This window comes from Sorex araneus, chromosome 6, assembly GCF_027595985.1.
Source record: "Sorex araneus isolate mSorAra2 chromosome 6, mSorAra2.pri, whole genome shotgun sequence".
Classification (NCBI taxonomy): domain Eukaryota; kingdom Metazoa; phylum Chordata; class Mammalia; order Eulipotyphla; family Soricidae; genus Sorex; species Sorex araneus.
Genome location: NC_073307.1, coordinates 122,732,567 through 122,758,030, shown reverse-complemented (window position 1 = coordinate 122,758,030; position 25,464 = coordinate 122,732,567). Strand labels below are relative to the sequence as shown.

General features: G+C 49.9%; 1 protein-coding gene across 9 annotated transcripts in view; it reads right to left on the bottom strand.

The window, feature by feature from the left end:
* NAV2 (neuron navigator 2) overlaps positions 1-25,464 on the bottom strand; it is an 822,512-nt gene that overhangs the window by 132,826 nt on the left and 664,222 nt on the right. For all 9 annotated transcript variants that reach the window (XM_055141684.1, XM_055141686.1, XM_055141678.1 and 6 more), the window contains one exon: positions 16,098-16,220. In XM_055141684.1, the coding sequence (XP_054997659.1) occupies positions 16,098-16,220 (123 nt within the window). The remainder of the gene's footprint in view (positions 1-16,097; positions 16,221-25,464) is intronic.

The window sequence follows — 25,464 nt, the reverse complement described above, 5'->3', positions numbered from 1 at the left end:
AACCACCTCATTTCCCTTGGACCCTCTTTAATCTCCGCACAACCCTTCACCATCCCTCAAACTGTCAGTCTCTCTTCAGATCTCATTGCAGGCAATTTTACAGCACTGAGCATCGTCGATTAATGAAGGAGATAAATCAAAGGGTGCAGAGGACCAGGGGCAAGCAGGGGCTGCAGCTGGGGCAGACAGAGCCGCCTCCCTTTCCTGTATTAACACAGACACAGAAGACCACAGGGCCGTAAGCAGAGCCCCCCCTGCCTGCCTGCCTGCCTGCGGGAGTGGACCCTGAAGGCTGCCCAGGGAGATCAGGATGACAAAGACAACTCTCAAGACCTTGCCGGGGGCAGGGGTGGGGTGGGGGTGTCCAGTCACTAAAATTTAGTTCAGTGGTTCTTTTGGGGGGAGGATGGGGAAGTGAGGGAGCGCCAAGTAGGGGTTGGGGTCCTGGAGGGGCTTCCAGGGCTCAGGGGGTCATGGGGTGCTGAGGATTGAACCGCGGTTGGCGGCGGTGTGCAAAGATAGTGCCTTAATTCCTGCACCATCTTTCCACCCCATTAAACGTTTTTCAGAGGAGAGTCTTAAACCAACCGGCAGGTTATAGCCTTCATTAAGAACGAATCACAATTCCCTCAGCCATCGCAGAGCCTGGCCTGAGCTGAGCTGTGTCTCGGATTTTTCTTGTGGTCAACTGACCCAGATGGCAGAGAAGTACTTGGGAAGACGACTGTCTTAAAAGATCAGTGACGGGACTGGAGCAATAGCACCACGGGTAGGGCGTTTGCCTTGCACGCGGCTGACCTGGGTTCGATTCCTAGCATCTCATATGGTCCCCTGAGCACCACCAGGGGTAATTCCTGAGTGTAGAGCCAGGAGTAACCCCTGTGCATCGCCAGGTGTGACCCAAAAAGCAGAAATAAGTAAATAAATAAATAAAACAAATAATTAAAAAGATCAGTGACCCCGATGGCATCACTTTTGTAAGCTCTACAGCTGGTGCCCAGTAACAAGGAAGTCTCTCTAATGATCTCAGTGATCCCCAAGTGAGGCTGGGTCCTGGAGAGCTGGAACCAAGCAAGGCCAACGATTGGGGGCAATAGAGGCCTGAACGCAAATCCCAATATGGCTCCTTCCCCACTTGCCCCTTATTGAGCCTCAGTTTCTTTACTCGTAACCTCCTGGTCTCCTTGTATGAACCCATCCCTGCGCCGAGTTGCCCTCCAGGTGTCTGGCCTACCGGGCCAAGCCTGCCAACTGAATGAAAAATCACAGTGCTGGGAAGTCCCTCCAAGCAGGTCCCCCCCCTCCCCAACACTGCCTGTTCCTTAGGTGGCCTGTGCCCTCTGGACAGGCTCACCCACCGAGAGCTGATTTAGGGAACAATGTTCGTCCAAGTCTAATTAAACCCCGAGTCAAAACGCCCACCAACATACATACAATTCACTGCTTATCAGCCATTTGGAATTTTATCTCGATGAAAATAAGACTCTAGTTCCATAAGCTTCAGCTGCTAATATGATCTTGGGGATGCTCCAAGTTGGCTCCAAATCCACCGTGAACGGAGGATAGATTTTTTTTTTCCCAAAGTCTCAGTGCAGACACAAGAACGACCCCCTCCCCTGTCCCCCACCCCATCATGCTCTCAAAGGTTCATCACGAACTCTGCAACAAGCAGCTACCAGCCAGGCCCAATTGCCTGGAGGTCTGTGGCTTAGCTTCGGAGCTCCCTAAGCACTGCCCCCTTGAGGTGTGCAGGAAATGGGGGTCCTTGACTCGCTATCTGCACAAAGGACCTGGGGTGTGTACCACTTTCCTAGATGACACATGATGTCACACTCACCGCACTGAGTGCAGAGCCAGGAAGAACCCCTATGCATCACTGCGTATGACCGCCCTGTGCCCATAACCAACCTGGAGGAGGACGCCTGGGGTCTTGGCACCCCACGGACAGATGCAGGATGAGATGAACTGTGTTCTCAATTGACTTCAAGGGGAAAATTGTGAAACTGACTGCCAGGAGCTTGGGGGCTGTAGGGTCACCCCATTCGGACCACGGAGTTGGGGACATGGGGAGTCTGGGCAGAAGGAGCCCTGGGCCCAGGGTGATCTGTGCATGCAGTGGCAGAACCCGGGACTTCGAGTGTATGTGGTTCTTCCTCACGGTTGTGAACAGCCTTACCCATCAGCACAGAGAACTGCACACTTGCTCAAGTCTGGCCTTGTTCCTGGGAGCCCGTGGACAGAGCGGCCACTGCCCAGCTCCCCGGGTTACAACTGCTGGGCAAAGCATGAGGTTCCAGAGAGGATGCCAAGGGACTCCATCCTCTCCCCCACGGATCTCCACACAGACCCTGCCTCAGTCTTAGTTCGGAAGCTCTTCTTGTCAGGAGTTGTGGAGGAAGCCTTGGGAAAACACATTTCCCTCGGCGGGAGTCTTGGGCTGGCCTGGACCCCGCTCCAGGGAACCCTACAGCTAGGGCCCTTGTCCAAAGCAGTCGGCTTATCCCCTGGGCCTGCGCAGAGGGTGACGGCAGGTCAGTAACAGAAGCCACCAGAACTGCTCTTTGAAAGGGACAAAGGGAGTTAAGGGGAACAAAAGACATTCGTCACCTGCCCATGAGATAAGCAAGCCTATTTTGACACCTGAGGAATGTTTCTAAAGGATCTTTCAAATCAGTGGGCAGGAAAAGGAACCTCTTGCATTTTATTAGAGCAGCAAGTTCCGTGTGCAGGACGGCCTCTCGCTTCTCCTGACCCTCTGTGAACCTAGCAGGGGCAGCTTGAGGGCACTGAGGGCGGACTTACTGAATTTTATTGAACACCAAATACAGGTTTGTTCTCTCTCTATTGGACTATGCATTCTTTAAGAGCAGGGAAAGAGCTATTGTCCTTGGAGCTGCAGGACCTAGCGTCTAGCCAGTGCTTAGTAAATGTTAAACAGTGTTTTCTATAAACTGTCACTCATTAAAACACAGTCGGACATTTGGCTGAAAAACAAAAGACCTGGGATATCCCTTAAACAATTCAGATATGACATATGTCCATTTATTTGCTTACTTCCCTGCCTATGAGAGACCATCGCCCAAACAGGGTGGCACAGTGTTTAGAATCTCACAGGTACACAGTAAATATGTGATTTTTTAAATTTAGTTTTTGCAGGGATTAGGATTTTGCAAGGCAAGTGTGTGTTACCTCTGGGACACGTTTTGGCCCACGAACTATGCCATTTATAACATGAGACGTATGATACACATGATATATAGTTGGTTGACTGGAGGGGATATCAAACTCAGATTCTACTTGTGTGTAGGGGCCTGATAGCTCAATGGGCTGAGCATGTGCTTTGCTTGTCTGAGGACTAGGTTTCATTCCCAGCATTGCATGGTCCTCTATGTACCACTGGGAGTGACTCTGAGCACTGAGCTAGGAGTAGCATCTGAGCACCTTGGGTGTAGCCCCAAAGCCAATACCTCCCTCAAAGCAAAACATTAATCCTACTTGTAATAAAACATAGGTGGTGCACCACAAGATTTCTCTTCCACAGACACCTGGCAACGCCCACTTGGCTTCACCTTCCAATTTTATTGTCACCAGGTGACACACTTTGATCAATGGCAAGCAAATGAGAGTCACGTGGGCCATGTCTGTGTGGAAAGTTTACGGTGAGAGATGCCCCAGGCTGTTTGCAATGGCCATTGTCAGAGCTGAGAATGGCATCCCACTGTACCCTGAGCTCCGGAATGAGAGCACTGTATAGTTCCTGATAAGCAAGGGTCAGAGGCGAGGCCATCCTGACCAATGCAAAGACCTGCCCAGGTGCCCAGATTAAAACAGCAAGTGTTTGGGCTGAAAAAGACACAACAGGGGGTGGTACTTGCCTTGCATGCTGCTGATCTGTATTCAATCCCTGGCATCACATACGGTCATTTGAGTGTTTCTAGGAGTGATCTCTGACAATAAAGCCAAGAGTAAACTCTTAGCTCTGTCATGGATGGCCCTGATCATACCCTCCTAAACACACACACACACACACACACACCCCTGTCTTTTTTTGTTCCGGGGACAGGTACAGGTTGACTCTTACTTGGATTTTGGTGTTTGCTGTGGGCTGCTGGGGGATTTAAGCCCAGGAAAAGGCACTGTTTTCACTTTTTCTCTTATTCTTGCTTCCAAGTTGCTAGACAGTTTCTCATCCACACTTACATAACCAAATCTACAAATAACTTTTTGGTTCTTGGGCCATCCCTGGAGGTGCTCAGGAACTTTTCCTGGCTAGGTGCTCAGGAGTCACTCCTGGTGGTGTTCAGGGGACCACGTAGGGGATCAAACCCAGGGTCCAGCCTGCAAAGCATGTGTACCAGCCAGCCCTTGGATTGATGCCCTGGCCTGGCCTCTTTGAAAAGAGGAAAGATAAGCAAATGCTACTCCAGACTATTTACGACCTCTGGGAGAAGCGCCGTGCGCCTTCAGGTACAGGTGGCTGGCTTCCTGTCCGCGCCCCGCCCTGCTCAGCACAGGTGGCCCCCGCCACCCAGCTCACAACCGACAGCTCTTCTTTTAAAAGGAGCCGTGGCACCAGCAGAACAGCGGCCCCTGGGAAAGGCCACAGTAATTACTACCCTGGTTCCACGGAAATGGAGATCTGCCTCTGAGGCTCCTTTTACAAGCTTTCCAGTGAAAGTCACTTTCATTCTCTGCTACGAACTTCCCTGGCTCTGGGTGAGCAGGGGATGAAAGGAGAAGGGCCGGGAAGGAAATTGTGGGGTTGGGGCCTGTTCTCAGAACAGCTGCCGTTCAGGCCTGACCATTGAATACAAGACTAGACCCTGCCCAGAGGAGCTTGTGGGCTTGCAGACAGTTGTGGGGACCATCAGGGGAGAGGGGGAAAAGGGAGGTGTGGGAAGAAGGGGAGAGGGAGAGGGCAACGTGAGGACACGACAAGATAAAGCATGGAGGGAAGCCAGACAATATAATTTCAGATGTTAGTTAATGCATGTTCAGGGCAGAATCACTTTTTTTTTTTCTTTTTTGCTTTTTGGGTCACACCCAGTGATGCACAGGGGTTATTCCTGGCTCATGTACTCACGAATTACTCCTGGTGGTGCTCGGGGGACCATATGGGATGCTGGGAATTGAACCCGGGTTGGTTGCGTGCAAGGCAAACGCCCTACCCGCTGTGCTATCGCTCCAGCCCCCAGGGCAGAATCACTTTAGATGTGGGGCCTGGAGCATCGAGGATGAGGTTTTCTGTCCTTGGTTATCCTTTAGTTCATATTCTAACTCCTATCTCCCCCAGTCTTCGTGCTTATTTAAATTTACAATTGCCTTTCAGCTTTTTCCCTTGGCTTTTGGGCGGTGGTGCTCAGGGCTTTCTCGGGCTCTGTCCTCAGGGATCACCCCCGGCCGTGCTTGGCGGATCATATGTGGTGCCCACGACAGAACCCGAGTCTGCCACACGCAGATCAAGCGCCTTCCCTGCTGTCCTATCTCTCTAGCCCCAACAACTACTCTTTTTATTACACAGTTACTCCGCACTAACATGGGAAAGAGAGAGTTTAATTACTGTTAATGAATTAAGGGAGCCTGGGGACAGAGTTCAGATCTCCCTGAACGGTGAACCGGTTAGCAGGGCCTTGGACAATCCGCTGTGTGGCTCTATCGTATCTGTACCGGGGATCGGTGCTCGATACTTTCAGAATAGCTTCCTCATCCTCACCTCATGGGTTTCTCTTAAGAAGCCCATGAGAAAGGGCTGAACTTAATTTTTTCAATTAAAAAAGTTGGAGGCGAGGGGCACACCAGACCATACTCAGGGCTCACTCCTGGTGGGGCTTGAGAGATCACAGGGAGTTCTGGGGATCAAACCTGGGTTGGCCACAAACAAGGCAAGCACCCTACTGGCTGTACTGTTGCTCTGCTCTCCCCCACAATTTTTTTTTTTTGGTGGGGGAGGCCACATCTGGCCACCGAGGGCTTACTCCTGACTGCACTCGGGGATCACTCCTGGAGGGTCTGAGGGATCATACATGGTACATCTAAGGTCTTAACCTCTGGACTATCTCTCCAGTTTCACAGTTTTCATTGGAGAAACAGATTCCCCCCAAACTCAGGGATAAGCAGCGGGGGGGGGGGAGAGAGAGAGAGAGAGAGAGAGAGAGAGAGAGAGAGAGAGAGAGAGAGAGAGAGAGAGAGAGAGAGAGGGAGAGAGGGAGAGAGAGGGAGAGAGGGAGAGAGGGACGGCTGGGACTTATGTCTCTTTATTGCATCCCCGAGGGGGTCCTCCAGTCTTTGAAATGTAAGAGGACGGAGAGGTTCTGACTCCTGGAGAAGTGGCAGCGATGCGAGCCTCAGGGGACTTCAAGGCATTTGAAATGTTATCAGTGAGACTAAGACACGCATCATCTGCCCTCCCTGGACACGGCAAGGGCCCTTAGCTCCCTCATAACTTTTATGCTGGGCAGATCTGTCTTGTCTCCCTCCTGCCTTGTGGATGTGGGGGAACCAAGGGGTCAGTTCGGAGAGCAGAGACAAAGAGTATCATCAACAGGGGTAGGTAGAGGGCATTGGGGGGAATCTGTTTCTCCAATGAACTTGCCTATGCTGGGAGGAAGGAGCAGTACATAGAGCACAGTGGACCCCAGGGCATTAGGGCATGCTGGTGGGGACAAGCAAAGCCCTCTTTACACATGGCCCCAGCCTCTGGTGGTTCTCCAGCAGTTCTCCAAGCACTGGGGAAAAGAAACTCGGGGTGGGGGGGGGTGCTTCCAGGGCTTAGCCAGGACCAGCCAAGAGCCATTTAGAAGATTTGGTAGAAGCTGCTGATTCCTGGATCACTAATGTGAGGTGAAGGCTGCGGTCTGGGAACACTTGCTGGGGCCAACAGGTGGTTAGAGCATGGCGTGGGTGCATGTGTGTACATGTGTGCAAGAGTGTGAACACCTGTGTATGTGCGAACGTGTGTGCGCTGTGTGCATGTATGCAAGTGTGTGAATGTGTGTGTTTGTAGTGATTCTATTCCCAGCTTGGACATCTAAGAGGTGCATGTATGGGGCAGATTCATGAATCCACTAAGCACCGTCCCTTTCAGCCAGTGAAAGTAGGCTGGTGTCTCTCCCACAGGGTTGGGAGTAAATGAGATGGTGTTTGTGGGGGCAAGGCATGGCATGGCTCCTTCAAATAGCAATCAGTGGGGAATGGAAGTCCTTATTGTTCCTATTATCTCCTGATAACTGTCTCTATGGACGGGAGTGATAGCACAGCGGGCAGGGCGTTTGCCTTGCACGCAGCCGGCCGACCTGGGTTCAATTCCTCCACCCCTCCCAGCGAGCTCCCAGGAGTATCCCGCCCCCACGGCAGAGCCTGGCAAGCTCCCCGTGGCATATTCAATATGCCAAAAACAGTAACAACAAGTCTCACAATGGAGACGTTACTGGTGCCCGCTCAAGCAAATCGATGAACAACAGGATGACAGTGATACAGTGCTACAAGAGTCTCTATTGTCTCTATTGGTTTTTTTTTTTTCAAGTAACTAATCACTACAAATGCAGTGGGTGAAAAAAATCCAAAAATGGATCTCTGAAAAAATTAGTGTAATACTAGTTCTACACGTCAGAAGTTGGGGGTCACAGGGCTAACCGTCATTTCTGGAGAATGAAGGGGAGCGTGGATTCCCCTGCAGTGTGTCCTATACAGAGGTGGCTGCTTTCCTGGCTGTGGGTCCACAGGCAGGCCCCCTCCCACGGCACCCTGCTGCCCTCCACCTGCCCTGCCTCCCTCTTCTGCTTTCAGGGCCCACTTGGATATTTTCCCTCTCGGAGTGTCAGCTGACAGGTGACCTGAATTCCTCCTGGCCCTGGAGCTCAACACATCCATGGCTGTCGATCAATAGGCCATGGGAATCTTTGGGGGTTTACTCTTCTGCACCTCCAAAGGCTTGGAACAGAGGATCAAGGGAGCAGTCACTTCCCATCTCTCATCTGCATTTCCCAGCAGAGGCTCTGCCTAAGACAGAGCCAGAAAAGGGGCGTGGGGGTGGGGTGGGTCTAAGCATTGTCCACCTCACCCGCCCCCAGCTCCATCTGCTGGCTGCGGGGCTCTGGCCTGGACTCAACTCCACCCACAGGCCAGAGTGCACTGCTTTTGGCCCCGAGGAGGGCCTTATGCCCCGCGAGCCGGCAGAGCGGGGTGGCGCCCAGGCTCCTGTGATCTGTGACACTCCTAGCGAGGCTTTGGCTCAGCAGGCTGTCACATGCCAGGCTGCATAGTTACATCCTCACCCCAGAGAGACTCCTGATTCAAGCCGAAACTGGGCCGGCTCCAGCTGGGGAGGGTGCCTGCTTGGAGAGGGGACAGTTGCTCTTCCAATTGGTCTCTCAAGTGACCCATTTTGCCCCAGTCTCAGATATTTTTTTTTTCCACGTGGTGTGTAAGTGTCTGGGTGTATATATATTATATATGTATATATATATATACATATATATATATATATCAATAGCTCAGTGGGTAGGACGTTTGCCTTGCATGTGGCCAACCCGGGTTTGATTCCTCTGTCCCTCTCGGAGAGCCCGGCAAGCTACTGAAGGTATCCCGCCTGCACGGCAGAGCCTGGCAAGCTACCCATGGCATATTCTATATGCCAAAAATAGTAACAACAAGTCTCACAATGGAGACATTACTGGTACCGGCTCAAGCAAACTGATGAACAATGGGGCAACAGTGACAGTATATCTATATTTATATCTTTATAGATATACATATATATAGATAAATAGATATGTATCTATCTCTATATATTTATGCATGGGGTTAGCAATTTAAAATCATTAAGGTTAAAAAAGACAACAGAGTGCAAGAAAATCCTAATGGTTCATTTGTTTGTATTTACCACCATTAATTTTTTTTTGGGACCACAATCTGTAGAACTTGGGGGCTGTTCCCAGCTTACTGGTGGCTCCCAGTGGTGTGTTGGGGACCATGTGAGGCTGGGGTCAAGCCTAAGACTCCCGCATGTAAGGCCTGCACCTTTGAGCCATCTCTCTGGCCCATCTCTCTTTAGTCTTTTTGTTTCTTTTTGGGTCACGCCCAGCAGTGCTGGAGGGGGTACACCTGGTGTGCTCTGGGGACCACAAGTACTGCAGGCATTTGAGCTACTATTGTGGCACAGCCACACACAAGGCAAGTGCCTTAACCTCTGTGCTGCTGCTCTGGTCCTTAGTTTATAAAAAAAAAAATTTTTTTTTTTTTGTTTTCTTGAGCCATAGTTTTACTCCTAGCTCTGTGCTCAGGAATCAATGCTCAGGAAACCATATGTGTTCCCAGGGATTGAAGCTCGGTCAATCAGGTGCAAGGCAAATGCCTTAACTTCTGTCTGGTTTCTTCAAATCCAACTTTTTTTTTTTTAAATTTGTGTTTGGAGTCTGTATGTAAGACACTTAAATACACAGTAGCTTTTTTTTTTTTCCAATTTAGGAGGGGAGGTTTCTTTCAGAAAGAAAATTGTCGTATTAGGAACAGGAGACTTGAGTTGGCCCAGGAATGGTGGGGGAATTGTTTTTGAAGTCTGACCCCAGGCTTAAGCCTTGTGCCAGGTTTTCTAGTTCCATCTCAGATTCATTTTCATACTTCCTGAGTGACGTTTTATTTTCATAATTTCTACCCTATCTTCTCCAGTCTTCAAAACAATTCTTCAGAAACAGTTATTCAGTTAATAAAGTTATAGAAGAGGTGCAGGTTTCTATGACACTCTCATTTGGACTACATTCTGAGCTCAACAGTATCTTCTCATAGCTGTAAACAAATTTTTTTTTTAATTTTATTGAATCACCATCAGATAATTACAAGCTTTCATGTTTGGGTTACAATCTCTGGCAAGATCAAACACCCATCCCTCCACCAGTGCACATTCCCCACCACCAATATCCCGGGTATACCCCCCTTTCCCACCTTCCCTCTGTCTCCTTAGCAGACAATATTCCCCATATTCTCTCTCTACTATTGGGTGTTATGGCTTGCAACACAGACACTGAGAGGTCATCATGTTTGGTCCATTATCTACTTTCGGCAAGCATCTCCCATCCCAACTGGTTCCTCCAGCCATCATTTTCTAAGTGATCCCTTCTCTATTCCATCTGCCTTCTCCCCTTCGCTCATGAAGCAATCTTCCAGCTATGAGGCAATCCCCTTGGCCCTTGTATCTACTGTCCTTGGGTGTCAGCCTCATGTGATGCTACCTTACACTCCACAAATGAGTGCAGTCTCTCTATGTCTGTCCCTGTCTTTCTGACTCATTTCACTTAGCATGATACTTCCATGTTTATCCATTTATAAGCAAATTTCATGACTTCATCTTTCCTAGAAGCTGCATAGTATTCCATTGTGTAGATGTACCAAAGTTTCTTTAACTAGTTATCTGTTTTAGGGCACTTGGGTTGTTTCCATATTTTGGCTATTGTGAACAGTGCTGCAATGAACATATAGGTACAGATGTCATTTCTACTGTGCTCTTTTGCATCCTTGGGATATATTCCCAGAAGTGGTATTGCGGGGTCATATGGAAGCACAGTAGCTCCCTACATGTTCTAGTGGGTAGGGCATTTGCCTTGCACACAAACAACCCGGGTTTGAATTCCAGTATCCCATATGGTCCCCTGAGCACCGCCAGGATTAATTCTTAAGTGCAAAGCCAGAAGTAACCCCTGTGCATCGCCGAGTGTGACCCAAAAAGCAAGAAAAAAAAAAGACACATGTTCTAAAACAAATATTGGGATCCTGGAAGTCTCATCAGACATGGTAGAAGCTGACGAAGCCTTCTAGAGAAGGACACACATCGTATTTTCTTTCACCAACATGCTAACATTCCACCTGCACAGATATAAATTTGTAAAAATACAAAGGAAAAAAAATACTGCCTGGACTTTCACCTACTAGGACTGAAATACCTACACATAGGCACGTCTACTTTCCTAAGGTAGCACCAGGGGATGCGTGATATCACTGCTGCTTTCACATGTAGACTTCAGAAACCATTGAATTGTCTAGATAGACTTCCAGTCTAAAGGAAAGAGCTGCAAGGGCCAGGGGATGGCTGAGCAGCTGACGCATCTGTCATGTCAGCATGAAGCCATGAGTTCAATGTCCAGTGCTGCTCTCATGGGCAAACTTGATCCCCACAGCTCTGCTCTCTGTCATCCCTGACGCCTCCAGTGGCTTCTGGTACTATGCAGCCAGGTGTATGTGAGTGCCAAAACTAACGAGGTGCATGGGCACCCTCCAGGAGATGAACGCCCCCACCCCAGCAAGCACAAGTGCAAGTGCCACAACCAAAGGGTGTCCAGCCCGCCCACCGCCCAGACAGCCCCACAGCCAGATGTCCACGCACCATAACCAACACAACCAAGCGTGTGTGGCTGTTGCTGCCACATCAGCAGAGGGAGGGAAGGTGAGAGGTAAAGAGGTGGGGGTAGGATGGGGGGAATATAGTCCAATGACAGGCTGGAGAAACAGCACTGGGGTTAGTGCCTTTGCCTTACATGTAACGGCCCTGGCTCGAATCTCTGGCACTGCACAGGCACGTCAGACCACCACCAGCAGTGACCCCTGAGCAGGGAGCCAGTGCAGGCCCTCAGCACTGTAAGGTGTGGCTCCAACTCCCCACAATAGAAAGAATACAGTGCAATTACAGGGACAAATAGGCTACCTAATTGGAAGCCATATACAGAACACCTTTTTCTCTGGGTATGTGTGTGGGACTGGAGCGATAGCACAGCGGGTAGGGCGTTTGCCTTGCACGTGGCCGACCCAGGTTCGATTTCTCCGTCCCTCTCGGAGAGTGTGGCAAGCTACCGAGAGTATCTCACTTGCAAAGCAGAGCCTGGCAAGCTACCGTGGCATATGGATATGCCAAAAACAGTAACAAGTTTCACAACGGAGACGTTACTGCCCGCTTGAGCAAATCGATGAACACAGGATGACAGTGCTACAGTTTTTCAATGTGTGTGGTGGGGGAGGCAGGTGGGGGTGGTGAGGAGAGGGTCCTAAGAAGTGCACAGACTCTACCGATGATTCAAGGCCAGCCGCACACTGGCTCAGTTCAAGGGTCCAAGGATATGGGGCTTCTCGGCCTACAGTGTCAGCGTCTCTTAGGCTACCTCAGCAGTGCTGGGGTCCTCTGGGATCACAGCCGGTGGCGCTGAGAGCCTCCAGGGCTGCAATGCTCAGGCAGCCACATGGTGGCAGGAATCAAACCCAGGTCAAACACATGCTAGGCATGTGCCTTAAGCACTGTACTATCTCCCATCCCCTAACTACATTAAAAAAAAAAATCTCTATATACCATCTGTGATATTCTTTGATAATTCTTATTAAATTGCTTTAGTCTAGACTAGTACTTACCCTAAGAAATGTTTGTAAAATCAAAGGCATTAGTTCTAAGATTTAAAAAAAAATGGTAAAACTGAAATGTAAAGCAGAAATATTCTCCTGTCTCAAATTATTCACCAACTCAAACCATTTCCTGTTCTACTCTTGCTAGCCTTCCACCGTGGGAAACACTCGCCTAGAATGTAGTTTGGGGAAGAGATTTACGGGATAAACCATATAGGCACAAACCTACTGTTATTTCAACTTAGCCAAAGAGGAACATTGTAATGGTTTATAATAGCTTCAAGATTGAAGACATCGAACGTTCTACAAAACAATGCAAAATATGTCCTTGCCTAGGGGTCACTGCCTACATAAAAGAGGAAATTTATAAGCATTATTAATTCCCTGTGTTCTGAACGACACCCGAACTATTTCTTTAAAAGTTGGTCAATAGCTCCCTCCAGTCCCGAATGGCCACAGCTGGGGAGAACTAGAGGACACTGTCGTCCACTTGGCTCCACCGTCCAGGCTGAAACGGAGCAACCTCACACTCGCGCTCCGTCCTTCCACCATGCTCCAAATCCTCTGTCTCTCCAGACAGAGACAGACGCAGCTGTGATCTATAGTAATTCCATTAACCCTGCAGTGAAGCATTAAATTAAACTGCCGAGAGCAGGGCCTGCCTTTGCTACCGGGGAAGAGTACCTTGTAAGGCTTGCCTCTCATGCTAATAGATTTTACCAACCAACAACATGTTTGCTGAGAACACAAATAAGCAAAATAATTTGGTGAATTGTGAAATCTCCAGTGGGGCTGTTGCAACACTTGTTGTTTCTTTTTTTTTTTAATCTCCTCTGATAATACTTGCTCTAAAGATGTTAGTGACCGTGTTTTCCCCTTTGAAAGAGCAGTTCTCCAGTAACTCTTTCTAAGGAGTTTTCAAAGCAGTATTCATTTTTTTTTTTTTTAATGATGTGAACAAGATCAAAATCCACTTGTTGAGGAAGGCTGTGCGTTTAGATCTCTGATCTAAACGGCCCACTCTGGACACCGAGGCACTCTGAGAAGGACACTTGAAGCAAGTGGGGACATCTGGGTCAGACCTCCCCAGTTCCTGATACCAATTCAGTGCTCCCTACCCGCGGTGCAAGTTTTTCCATCTTCCCAGAGGAAAGAACTCAGCAAGTTCCATGGCTGGGGCAGCTTGAGCGTCCGTCTCTTTAGTATGCCGCCCTGGTTCTTGGAAGCTGGGCAACTAAACAGAAGTCACTGCACTCTTTGTGGAAAGCAAGTCCTGCAAAGAGAAGGCAGGCCGCCGAACTCGGCCAGAAATAGCTTCCACTCTGACACAGAGACTGCCGCCTCCAGGGAACGCAGTGATTTCAAGCTCCTCACATCTCACGCTCTGTTACGTCTCATCAACCCAGACGAGCAAAAGGTGCCGTGTGTACCAGAAAACTCTTGGACAGTCAGATCATGAACAAGCCATGAAGTCAAGAAGTGTGAGAGCGCCTAGGAGAGAGGTCAGACGCGTTGCATTCTGAGCACATGCTTTGCGTGCGGGGGGCCTGGGTTTGATCGCCAGTGCCACTCTGAGCTCCAATGGGACCCTCAGTACCAACTTGGCATCCACCCCTAGCACTGCCAAGTGTGCCTCCCACCCCTGCAGCCCCGAACAAAACCCCCAAACAAAAGAAATCGATAAATGTAGCATGGGACCAAAGGGGTCGTTAGGAGGGTTGGGTGCTTGCCTTGCATGCAGCCGACCTGGGTTTGATCGCAGGGATCACATCTGGTTCCCTGAGTCGCCCCAGAAGTGGCCGCTGAACACAGAGCAAGAGATGAAACCCTGGGGCTGCAGCTCGTAGGGCGTTTGCCTTTTCATGAGGCCGACCCAGGTTCGATTCCCAGCATCCCATATGGTTCCCGGAGCACCGCCGGGAGTAATTCCTGAGTGCATAAGCCAGGAGTAACCCTTGTACACCACCAGGTGTGACCCAAAAAGGAAAAAAAAAGAGATGAAACCCTAAGCACATATAGATGTGGCCCAAACACCTCTGCCCTAAAAAACAATACATATATATATATATATATATATATATATATATATATATATATACATATATATAGCACCACAGAAGGGAACTTGGAAATCAGAGCCCAGACACCTTCAGCTGGTTGCTGACTCATAGCATCAGTTGGTGTCTAAATAAGGATGGGGAGGCCAAATACTCTGCTTTCTTTTTTTAAGTGGGGCAGGGCAGGTCCATGTCTGATGGTTGACCTATGTTTCAGGCCTTTAGGCCATCTCCCCAGCCTGCATTCTGCTTTCTTCCCTGGAATATTTTCTGAAGTCCTTCCTTCCTTCCTTCCTTCCTTCCTTCCTTCCTTCCTTCCTTCCTTCCTTCCTTCCTTCCTTCCTTCCTTCCTTCCTTCCTCTTTCTTTTTTCCTTTCTTTATTCTTTCCCTCCCTCCCTCCCTTCCTTCCTTCCTTCCTTCCTTCCTTCCTTCCTTCCTTCCTTCCTTCCTTCCTTCCTTCCTTCCTTCCTTCCTCCTTCCCTTCATCCCTTAGTCCCTCCCTCCCTCCGTCCCTCCCTCTCTCCCTCCCTTCCTTCCTTCCTTCCTTCCTTCCTTCCTTCCTTCCTTCCTTCCTTCCTTCCTACCTTCCTTCCTTCCTTCCTTCCTTCCTTCCTTCCTTCCTTCCTTCCTTCCTTCCTCCCTCCCTCCATTCCTTCCTTCCCCCCTTTCTCTCTCTCTTTCTTTCTCTTTCTTTCTTTCTTTCTTTCTTTCTTTCTTTCTTTCTTTCTTTCTTTCTTTCTTTCTTTCTTTCTTTCTTTCTTTCTTTCTTTCTTTCTTTCTTTCTTTCTTCCTTTCTGCTTTTTGGGCCACACATGCTTCTACTCACTCAGGGATCACCCCTCTCAGGGTTCAGGGGACCAGATGAGGTGTCTGGGATCGAACCCTTGCCAGCCATGTGTAAGGCAAATGCCCTACCTGCTGTACAATTACAGCTCAAATCCCCCTGGAAGCGCTTTTATCTCCAACAGCAGCTGCAAGGAGGCTAGTCAACACCTCTGTTGTCTATTACTCAATCTACAAAAACCTGTATCCCTCTTTCTGGATTTTGTTTGGTGTTCTGTAGTTGGGTCCTACCCACTGGTGCTCATGGGCTACCCCTGGGATCACTCACGGTGATGCTTAGGGGGATGAATCAGGGGAACATACCTGGATGTCCAGCATGCAAAACCCGCCCTCACTGCATTGAGGTCCCTTTCTGGCCCTAAGCTCCCCTTTCCGAGGCACTAAGAGACTCCGGCAAAGCCCACTCAGCTGAGGACTGGAGAACCAGCACCTCACCAGGGACTCGGTTACCAGGTGCAGTACCTCGAAAGCTGGCTAATGAGAGGAAATAAGGCAGATGCCCGGAGCCACTGAACGACAAAGATGCTGTGGCAACAGTCAAAACAGCAACAGGATCGCAGCACTCCCTGCTTTCTTGCTCTGAGAAACACCCGCCCTTTCCCCAAACTCCACACCTCCTCCTTCGCAGCCCTTCCTCTCCCCAGCCTCGGTTGGGGCCCAGGCAGTTCTGAAAAATGTTGGGGCGCCCAAGAGCGAGTTGAACGCGCACATCACCCGGCAGGCGCAGCCCATCCGCTTCCTGCTGCAACCCTCCCCTCACCGTCTCGTCACTCTGGAGTGAGTCCCCGCACCGGTCCCGTGCCCCGCAAGCATCCTACCTGTCGGCGTCTCCGAGGCCCAGGGAGGTATTTCTCTGCAGCGTCTCCCGCACCACGGCCATGCCATCGGGGAGCCGGTTCAGGCGGCGTGTGTAGAGGCCGAGTCCGCCATCCGTCATGTACCTTTGGAAGGAGAAGAGGGTGAGGCCCAGGGCTGGGTGCTGTCTCGTCCCTCGCTCGGCGCCGCCATCCCCAGCCGAGTCCCCAGGAAGAGAGGCTTTCCTCAGACGGGCTCGGATCTCAGCTCGCTCGCTCCGGGAGCACCCGGGCGCCTGCTCCGCCCGCAGGCCCGCCAGCTTGCGAGCGCAAACAGAACGCAGCTCAATTAGCCCCAGCTCACAGGAATCTCTGAAGCAGAAGGGAGCGAGTGAATAAAACTCACTGACAGATGAATTCGTGGCATTTTCTGAATGTCAGCAATGAACCAAGCAGGTGTTTTACCTAAGTCCCATGAACGGAACTGACATATCATTAGCAAATCACAGGGATAAGTAGTCCAGAATGTGCAGTGGGAGAAAGGAGGCAAGCTTTTTATTTTATTTTTTTTAATTTGTGGGGTGGGTGGGAAGCGGGGCACAGCTGGTGGTGTTCTCAGGACCTACTCCTAACTCAGATTGTCAGGGATCATTCCTGATGATGCTTAAGGGTGCCAGGGATCAAACCTGGGTCAGCTGCATTCAAGACAAGTCCCTTACCCACCGTATTACCCCTCTCACCACAGTACATAGCTTTTTTTTTTCTTTTTGGGTCACACCTGGCGATGCACAGGGGTTACTCATGGCTCTGCATTCAGGAATTACTCCTGGCAGTGCTCAGGGGACCATATGGGATGCTGGGGTTCGAACCCGGGTCGGCCGCATGCAAGGTAAATGCCCTACCCACTGTGCTATCACTCCAGCCTCCACAGTACAGAAGCTTTTAAGAGAAAACAGAAGGAAAAGTCAACAGACACCACTCCATTGCAGACAAGTCTCTTTACTCGTTTTTTTTTTTTTTTGGTGGGGGGGAGGGTTACATCTTAAATACAGGAGCATCATTGCCTCCCGGCTTCAAGGGCAGATGTGAGAAGTGAGCATTAGCGAGAAGGAGCCGGAAAGCCACCTGCCGTCTGTGAATGATGATACTGGGGGCATCATGCTGACGTCACTCTGATGGTGAAGTTCACTCTTTGAAAAAAAATTTTAGGGCCACACCAGGCTGTGCTCAGCGTCCTGCTCCTGGGACTGTGCTCTGAGACCACTCCTGGTGGGCTCTGGGGGGACACAGCCAGTGTCAGGGATTGAGCCCACGTCAGCTGTGTGTGTAAGGTGAGCACGCGACCATCTGTACTGCCTCTTCAGTCTGTGATGTTCACCTTTGGGAGTGATTTCTTTTGGGATGGGGTTGGGGGCACACCCAGCAATGCTCAGGGGTCGCTCCTGGTAGAGCTTGGGCACCATATGGCACCATGTAGACCCAGGGTTGGCCTTAACTCCCCTTACTATCTCTCTGGTCCTGATATCTGATCCGAAGAGGCTGTCACAAAATTCTGAACCACACCCGTGCTAACTCCCTCTTTTCCAATTCTTGTGCTATCACCGGAAGATGTCTGTGCTGGGGGAGAGAGGGCCCCTGCAATTTTCTGTCCATCAGGTCCATGACTGTTAGCTTTGCCACCAAGAGGCATTCACTGAAGCCCAGAGCAGTTTTTATCTTGGGGACCTCCGTGTCTTTGAACATGCCACGCTCCCAACCTTCAGAAGTAAAGAGGAAGGCAGAGCAACACCCGGGCAGAGTCAGAACCCAAGCAGATCTCTCTAGTTCACACCTGGGTCTCTTTAGGAAAACCCGCAAGGTGGGAAAATGCAAACATTTTCTATTTCAAGTCCAACAGCAGGTACAAGAGGAGCGAGGTAACTTTCTTCAAAAAGAGGAGCCAAATCAGGACAGTCTCATTGCATTTGGTGTTTTGGCTTTAGCAAATAAATACATCCTGAGATTTCTTAATCTCTGAGTTCCTACAATCCCGAAGATTGCACTCAGTTTGGGACTTCCTGGGCCATATTCATAGGAAAAAGGAAGGGCTCCCAGGGGATGTGGAAGTTTTCCAGGGAGTTCACGCTAATGGGCAGAAAGGAGAGTTTGCAGAGGAATGAATGTTTTCTTAGAGACACTTCTAGAATATCCTTTTGAACGTCTCTCCCCCTCCCTTATCTAACTCCCATTTGTGAGATCAAGGATCACACATGATGCAGTGACAACAGAAAGGACAGTCAATCAAGTGTGTTACTCCACTCTATCATTTAACCAATGAAACACCCGATGCATATATGAGAAACCATGGAACTGAAGGGCTGGGCAGACAGCTCGAGACCCAGAGCACCTTCTAGGCCTGGGTAAGGATCTGTGTGTGATTCCTGGCACTGCTGGGCAATAGTGACCCCCCAAAGGACCACAGGCTGAGAATCCCCGGGAGTCAGCCTGCTCCCAACACTGCTGGGAGTGACCCCTGGTCAAAATTCACTGAATTCGATGCTTGTTTGTGTTTTGGGCCACACCCAGCAGCCACACCCAGGCTCAAGCTCTGCACTCAGGGATCACCCCTGATGGTAGCTGGGGGACCATAAAAGGTCCTGGGGAGCAAAATGGGTCAGCTGCAAGACAAACATCCTCTCTGCCATACTTTCTCTCCAGCCCTGAACTGTATGCTTTTATAGGGTGAATTTTTTGCTATATAAATTCTATCCAAATAAGGACACCAGAGAAACCAAACAGTGATTACAATTAAAGAATTGTTTGTGTAATTACTTATTTGGTTTGTTTGTTTTGGGGGCCATACCCAGCAGTGCTCAGGAGTTATTAGCTGGCTTGACACTCAGGAATCACTCCTGGCAGCGCTTGGGGGAGCCATATGGGATGCTGGGAATCCAACCCAGGTCGGCTTATGTGGCCCCTGGAATTACCTTTTTTTTTTTTTTTTTTTGCTTTTGGGTCACACCTGGCGATGCACAGGGGTTACTCCTGGCTTTGCACTCAGGAATTACTCCTGGTGGTGCTCGGGGGACCATATGGGACACTGGGAATCGAACTTGGGTTGGCTGTGTGCAAAGCAAATGCCCTACCCGCTGTGCTATCACTCCGGCCCCTGGAATTATTTTTTAATGCTTGCTTCTTACGTTGTTCCTTGAAAGAAAGGGCTATTCTTTTTTTTTTTTTTTCTTTTTGGGTCACACCCGGCGATGCACAGGGCTTATTCCTGGCTTTGCACTCAGGAATTACTCCTGGCAGTGCTCAGGGGACCATATGAGATGCTGGGAATTGAACCCGGGTTGGCTGCGTGCAAGGCAAACACCCTACCCGCTGTGCTATTGCTCCAGTCCCAGCAAGGGCTATTTTTATCTTATTCAAATCCGTGTCTAAGATTGAAAGTATTTATTATATTATTTTTATTAATTTTTTGGCCTTTGGGTCATATCCAGTCATGCTCAGAGGTTACTCCTAACTCTACACTCAGAAATCACTTTTGGCAGTGCTCGGGGAACCATATGGGATGCTGGGGACTGAACCCTGGGTAGGCCGCATGCAAGGCAAGCACCCTACCACCATACCATCACTCTATCCCCAAAGTATTTTATTATTAGGGAGGGGGGATACACCCAGCTATGCTCAGATTTTACTCCTGGCTGTGTACTCAGGGATCACTTCTGGCTATGCTCAGGAAACCATATGCAATGCCAGGAATCAAACCGCGGTCAACAGCTTACAAGGTAAGCACCTTACCCACTGTACTATCTCTCTGTCCCACTAGATAGTGTTGATTTGTTTTATTTGGGGGCCAGACTCAGCAGTGCTCAAGGCTTACTCCTGGCTCTGTACTCAGGAATCACTGCTGGAGGGATTGAGGGAACCACATGGGGTTTTAGGGACCAAATTTGGGTCCACCTCATGCAAAGCAACGGCCCTACCTACCACACTAACACTCTAGCCCCTCAATATAGTTTTTGTTCAGCAAATGGAGGCCAAAGACAGAACTGCAGGGTGGGGTTAGCAAAACCCCCTTGGAAGGACACCAAATCCAGACTTTCCTTTCTCTTAGGTGCCAACAAACTTGACATCTGAAACATATGGCAATACAAATTCAACTGCTTATCAGTCTACCCCACCATCTGTCTGTTCACCCACCCACCCAGCCACTGTAGTGGCCCACAACCCAGAAGGGGGCGGGGTACATGCACACACCTTACAAGTAGAGCAAGGTGGAAAAAAAAAAAATCACTGCCTACCCTCAGTGTGTTTTGTTTGTTTGGCTGGAGGCAAGACTCTCCCCATCAAAAAAAAAAAGGCATCTCCTTGTCCTTTCAGGGAGAATTCAGTGGAAGCTCTTCAAAACACATTCTATTGCACCATTAAGCAAGGCAGTTCATTTTGATTTTCACCGAGTTCACCAGCCACATAGATAAACACATAATTTCTCAACTGCAGGGATCTTGTCAAAAACAAACTCGCTCTCACATTCATCTCTGGGCTGCATTTTTATTGCCAGTGAAACAAGGCACATGGCCGGGGGTGGGGTGGGGTGGGGGGGCAACGACAGGCACCCAGACGTGGCAGGAGACGGGCTCACGGACACAGCCTGGCGCTCGGGGAAGGCCGGGGGTGCAGAGCCGGGCAAAAGCATTCCAGAGACTGAAAGGCCGAGCGGCGCTGCTCTCCTTGGCCGGGTAGGACACTCGTGAGCAACGTGGCCTTGTTTAAAGAGAAACAAACAGCAGGGAAGGGTGGAAGGACGGACTGAGATTGCTAACTGGGCTTGCCAAGGACGGCTGGGAATTCTGCTCCTTCAGGCAGAGAGGAGAGGGAAGGCAGGAATAAATCAGGCTCATTTGCCCTCGAAAAATGTCCCAAGTACTGAAAGCCACTCATTAACTGTCAAGTTTGGACGCCACTCGATTTCATTGAGAATGTCCGAGCACATGTGGGCAAGCATGAAGAGCAAACACAGGGAATTCATCTCTCCCTGAAGGGCATAAAACCATATTCCACCACCTAATTTTGTTTTGATGCCACAACAGGTGGTGACTGGGGGTGACTAAGCCCTCTGAGTCATCTCCTTGACCTAAGAAATACATTTTGTGTTTGTCCTTAATTTCTTCCTTCCTTCCTTCCTTCCTTCCTTCCTTCCTTCCTTCCTTCCTTCCTTCCTTCCTTCCTTCCTTCCTTCCTTCCTTCCTTTTCTTTCTCTCTTTCTTCTTTTTTATTTGCTTTTTGGGTCACATCCAGTGATGCGCAGGGGTTACTCCTGGCTCTGCACTCAGGAACTACCCGCCTGGTGGTGCTTGGGGGACCATATGGGATGCTAGGAATCGAACCCGGGTCGGCTGTGTGCAAGGCAAACACCCTACCCACTGTGCTATCCCTCCAGTCCCTGACCTTAATTTCTTTAGGAATTGGTGATGAAACACATCAATAGAATAAGTCTTGGGCCAGGCAGACAGCTCAGCAGGCTGGAGCACACACTTGGCATGTGGGGGACCTGGGCTTAATCCCTGGCACTGCACCACCAGGAAGTATCTCCGAGCAAAGCATCCGGAGGAGCCCCTGAGCCGATATCACCGGCTGTGACCCGATCCGGTGTCCCTCTCACAAACAGAGCAGGGCCTAACCAAATTAGTCCCTTGAGCATGTGTCGTGCACTGGTAAGGCCTTGGCTGGTGTGTTCTTCTGAAACACTGGCCTTGCTGAGCAGGGTGGAAAAACACTTGTGTTCCAGAAGCCTCCAGAAGGCCGGAAGTGATGGCCAAATGATCTGTTGAGGCTCAAGAAGGACACACATGAAGTGGGGATGAAACGACTGACCTCATAGGGCAGGAATCACAATGGCACCATGATTGTACCTGCCCTTTCTTTTCTTTTCTTTTCTTTTTTCTTTTTTGCTTTTTGGATCACACCCGGTGATGCACAGGGGTCACTCCTGGCTCATGCACTCAGGAATTACACCTGGTGGTGCTCAGGGGACCATATGGGATGCTGGGATTCAAACCCGGTTGGCTGCATGCAAGGCAAACACCCTCCCCACTGTGCTATCACTCTCCAGCCCCACTTCTCTTTTTTCTTTTCTTTTCTTTTCTTTTCTTTCTTATTTTTCACTTTTGGGTCATACCCAGCGATGCACAGGGGTGACTCCTGGCTCTGCACTCAGAAATTACTCCTGGTGGTGCTTGAGGGATCATATGAGATGCTGGAAATCGAACCCGGGTCGGCCACATGCAAGGCAAACACCTTACCCGCTGTGCTACTGCTCCAGCCCCTGCACCTGCCCTTTCCTTGGCAAACTCCATCATCAGCACAGGAGGCCAAGGATATGCAGTGACCGCCCCCCAGTGTAGTGGGGTCCTGACAAAGCCGCCATTCAGACCGTTTCCACTGCATCACCCTGAGTTCCATGCGCTGAGTGGGGGGTGGGGAGGACCCTGATGGAGCCTGGGGGTGGGATGGGCTCTAGCTGACAGACAAGGACTTTATGGGCTGTTTTTCTGCTTCTCAAAACTGGGATCCCTGGGTTGATTGAGGGGCATGGAGGGAGCGCAGTTGGCAGAACGCCCGGGGCACACCTGTGCCTCCCTGTGCCTGGCAGGACGGATGCATGAGCACTCTGGGCTCAGTGCTTCTCACACTGATGACCCTTCACCTCTTCACCTTCAAAGAATCGGAACTGGATTTTGTTTGTTTGTTTTTGCGCTACACCCAGCAGGGTTCAGGGCTTACTCCTAGCTCTGTGCTCAGGGGTCACTCCTGGCGGTGCTTGGGAACCATCGGTAGTGCTGGGGGATTGAACACAGGTCAGCCCAGTGTCAGGCAAATGCCGTCACCCCTCTACTACCTCTCCGACCTGACAAGTGGCTTTTTATCTCTTTTCCAGGTGAGAAAAATAAAACTGGGGTTAAGCTCATAGGGATGGTGGTTGAAATTCCAGTTTGGTATGTTGTGGTACCAATTGTTTTGAGTTTCTTCATCTTTAGGAAGGGTGAAACCCCAGATTAACCACCTAGGAGAAAGGGGAGGAGATATTTGACCCATCTCAATAAGACACTGAGGAGTGAGCCCGTCAGCAGGCACGCTGGGAGCACATAAGCGTGTGTTATCTGTGGCCCAGAAGACCGCTAGACACAGCTTGCTGGGTCAATGCAAGGTTATGGAAGTTTTTTTTTTTTCTATCTTTTCTTTTTGGGTCACACCCAGCGATGCACAGGGGTTACTCCTGGCTCATGCACTCAGGAATTACTCATGCCAGTGCTCGGGGGACCCTATGGGATGCTGGGAATTGAACCCGGGTCGGCCGCATGCAAGGCAAACACCCTACCCGCTGTGCTATCACTCCAGCCCCGGCTATGGGAGTTTGAATCCTGGAGCTGTCGGCACCCACTGAGCAATGCTGTGTGGGAATCCCAGTGAGAAAAGGCCTGGAAGATGACTCAGTGGCTGAAAAAGCACCCAGGGCAAGTGAGAGGCCATGAGTCCCACCCACCCTGCCACGTAGGTGCAAAGGTGAGCGATCCTGACATTTCCGGATCCGGGATTCCCAGACCTTGGTGAGGGAAAGCAAATTACTAGCTGCCACTACTCTCTGCAGCCATCAGTGCCCCTGTCAGAGCTGTGGTGGCACTGCCTTCACCTCACGGAGCAGTTTCAGCTCCACAAATGGGACCAGACTCGGCAGGCTGGGGTTCTTGAGAAGGGAAGACCTACTTCCTGCCCCGGAGAAACTCGAAATTCTTCTAAGGACTCAGACACCAGAGAGACGAGGCTACTAGTTCATGGAGGGCAACAACAGAGAGATGCATGGCAGGAAAAGCGCTAGGGAGGTGGGCTATTTGTGCGGACCCTGGAGGGATGAGGAGGAGTTTGCCATGCAAAGGAGGAGGCTCCATCACGCACAAATCACATGTACAGAGCAGAGAGAGAGAAAGGGAGGGAAGGGAAGGGAGAAGGAGGGAAGGGAAGGAGCGTCCTGTTCTTGGCTGCTGGGAACAAAAACAGAAACTGGACTTCCTGCATCCTGGGCCACAGTCAGGAGAGGAGATGGCAGATGTTTCTGACAAGCCAGGAAACGGGGCAGGCACTAAGCAGAGGAGTGCCAGGCTCTGCATTCTGTGTCCCTGAGAACTGGACTTTGCGATGCTACCATCGGTCAAGACTCTGTTCGGAAAGAGCATTTCCTCTCCCTGGATTTCTCCTCCATGTCTGAGTGCTGTTTGAGTCATCTGGGCTCTGTTCGGGAGATGGACTTGTAGGAGAGACCTCATGTGTCCTCCAGCCAATAGACTGGGGCAGGCAATGTGCCTATGACCAGGGACTCTCTCAACACACTAGGTGCACCCCAGAGAGCTGATGGATGGACAGACAGACACTCTCTTTGAAAAGCTCTGGAATCCAATAGGACCTGTTAGAACAAAGACACCAGATGTTTAACCAATGTTTAGTCGATACGCCTCTCCTCCTTTTTTTAAAAAAAGGCAATGAGGCAGCAAGGTGGAACCAGAGAAACTGGCTTTGGGAGGAGGGGCTCCTCGTTGCCTAGAACACAGGTCAACCAGAACCACTCCAGTGACACAAACCGACCCTCACTCTCACCAATGACAGGAGTGATTAACTGGCTTCTACCAAAGATTGGGGGAGGGGAGAGGAGGGGATAGGAAAGAAATAGGGACTGGCTTGATATATTTCAGTGCATTTCCAATACAGCCTGACATTAGAGAAAAGAAAAAAAACAAAGCACCAAAGATGCAGGGGAGGTAGGTGTGTGTGGAGGGGAGTGGGGAGGAGGAATAAAAGCAGACTAAATGGGTGAGGGGGAGAAATAATCAAACCCAGAAGATTGCTTTTCCTCAAAGTCTGCCTGCCTATATTGTTTTGGTCACGTGTTTGTTTGAAAGGTGAACGTGTCCAAGAAAAATAGAATAAAAGGAAGCTACATATGTAATAACTTGTGCCTGCACCTCCCAAATATACAAACATGTTTTATACAAGATATATACATTATACATACATACATATATATACTATACATATGTCTATATGCGCGTGTATATATATGTACATATATATATTTTATTTTGATGCATAAGACCGAAAAAAATGAGGTTTGTGATGAAAAGTGGTCCCCATTAAGTATTTCACAGCCTCCAATTCCCATATGACACGGCTTTCACAGTGAACCTCAATTCAACCGCCTGGTGGCTGGTGTGGCATTTACTCTCTGAGTTTATTAGGATGTAAATCGAGTTTCTAGACAAACCTGTAAAAGGATCCCTTTGGTTTAGGGTCTCTTAGAAGTCGGGTGGATAAACTTCACTGCAGGTCATCGGAGGACAAACCCACAAGCTGGTCT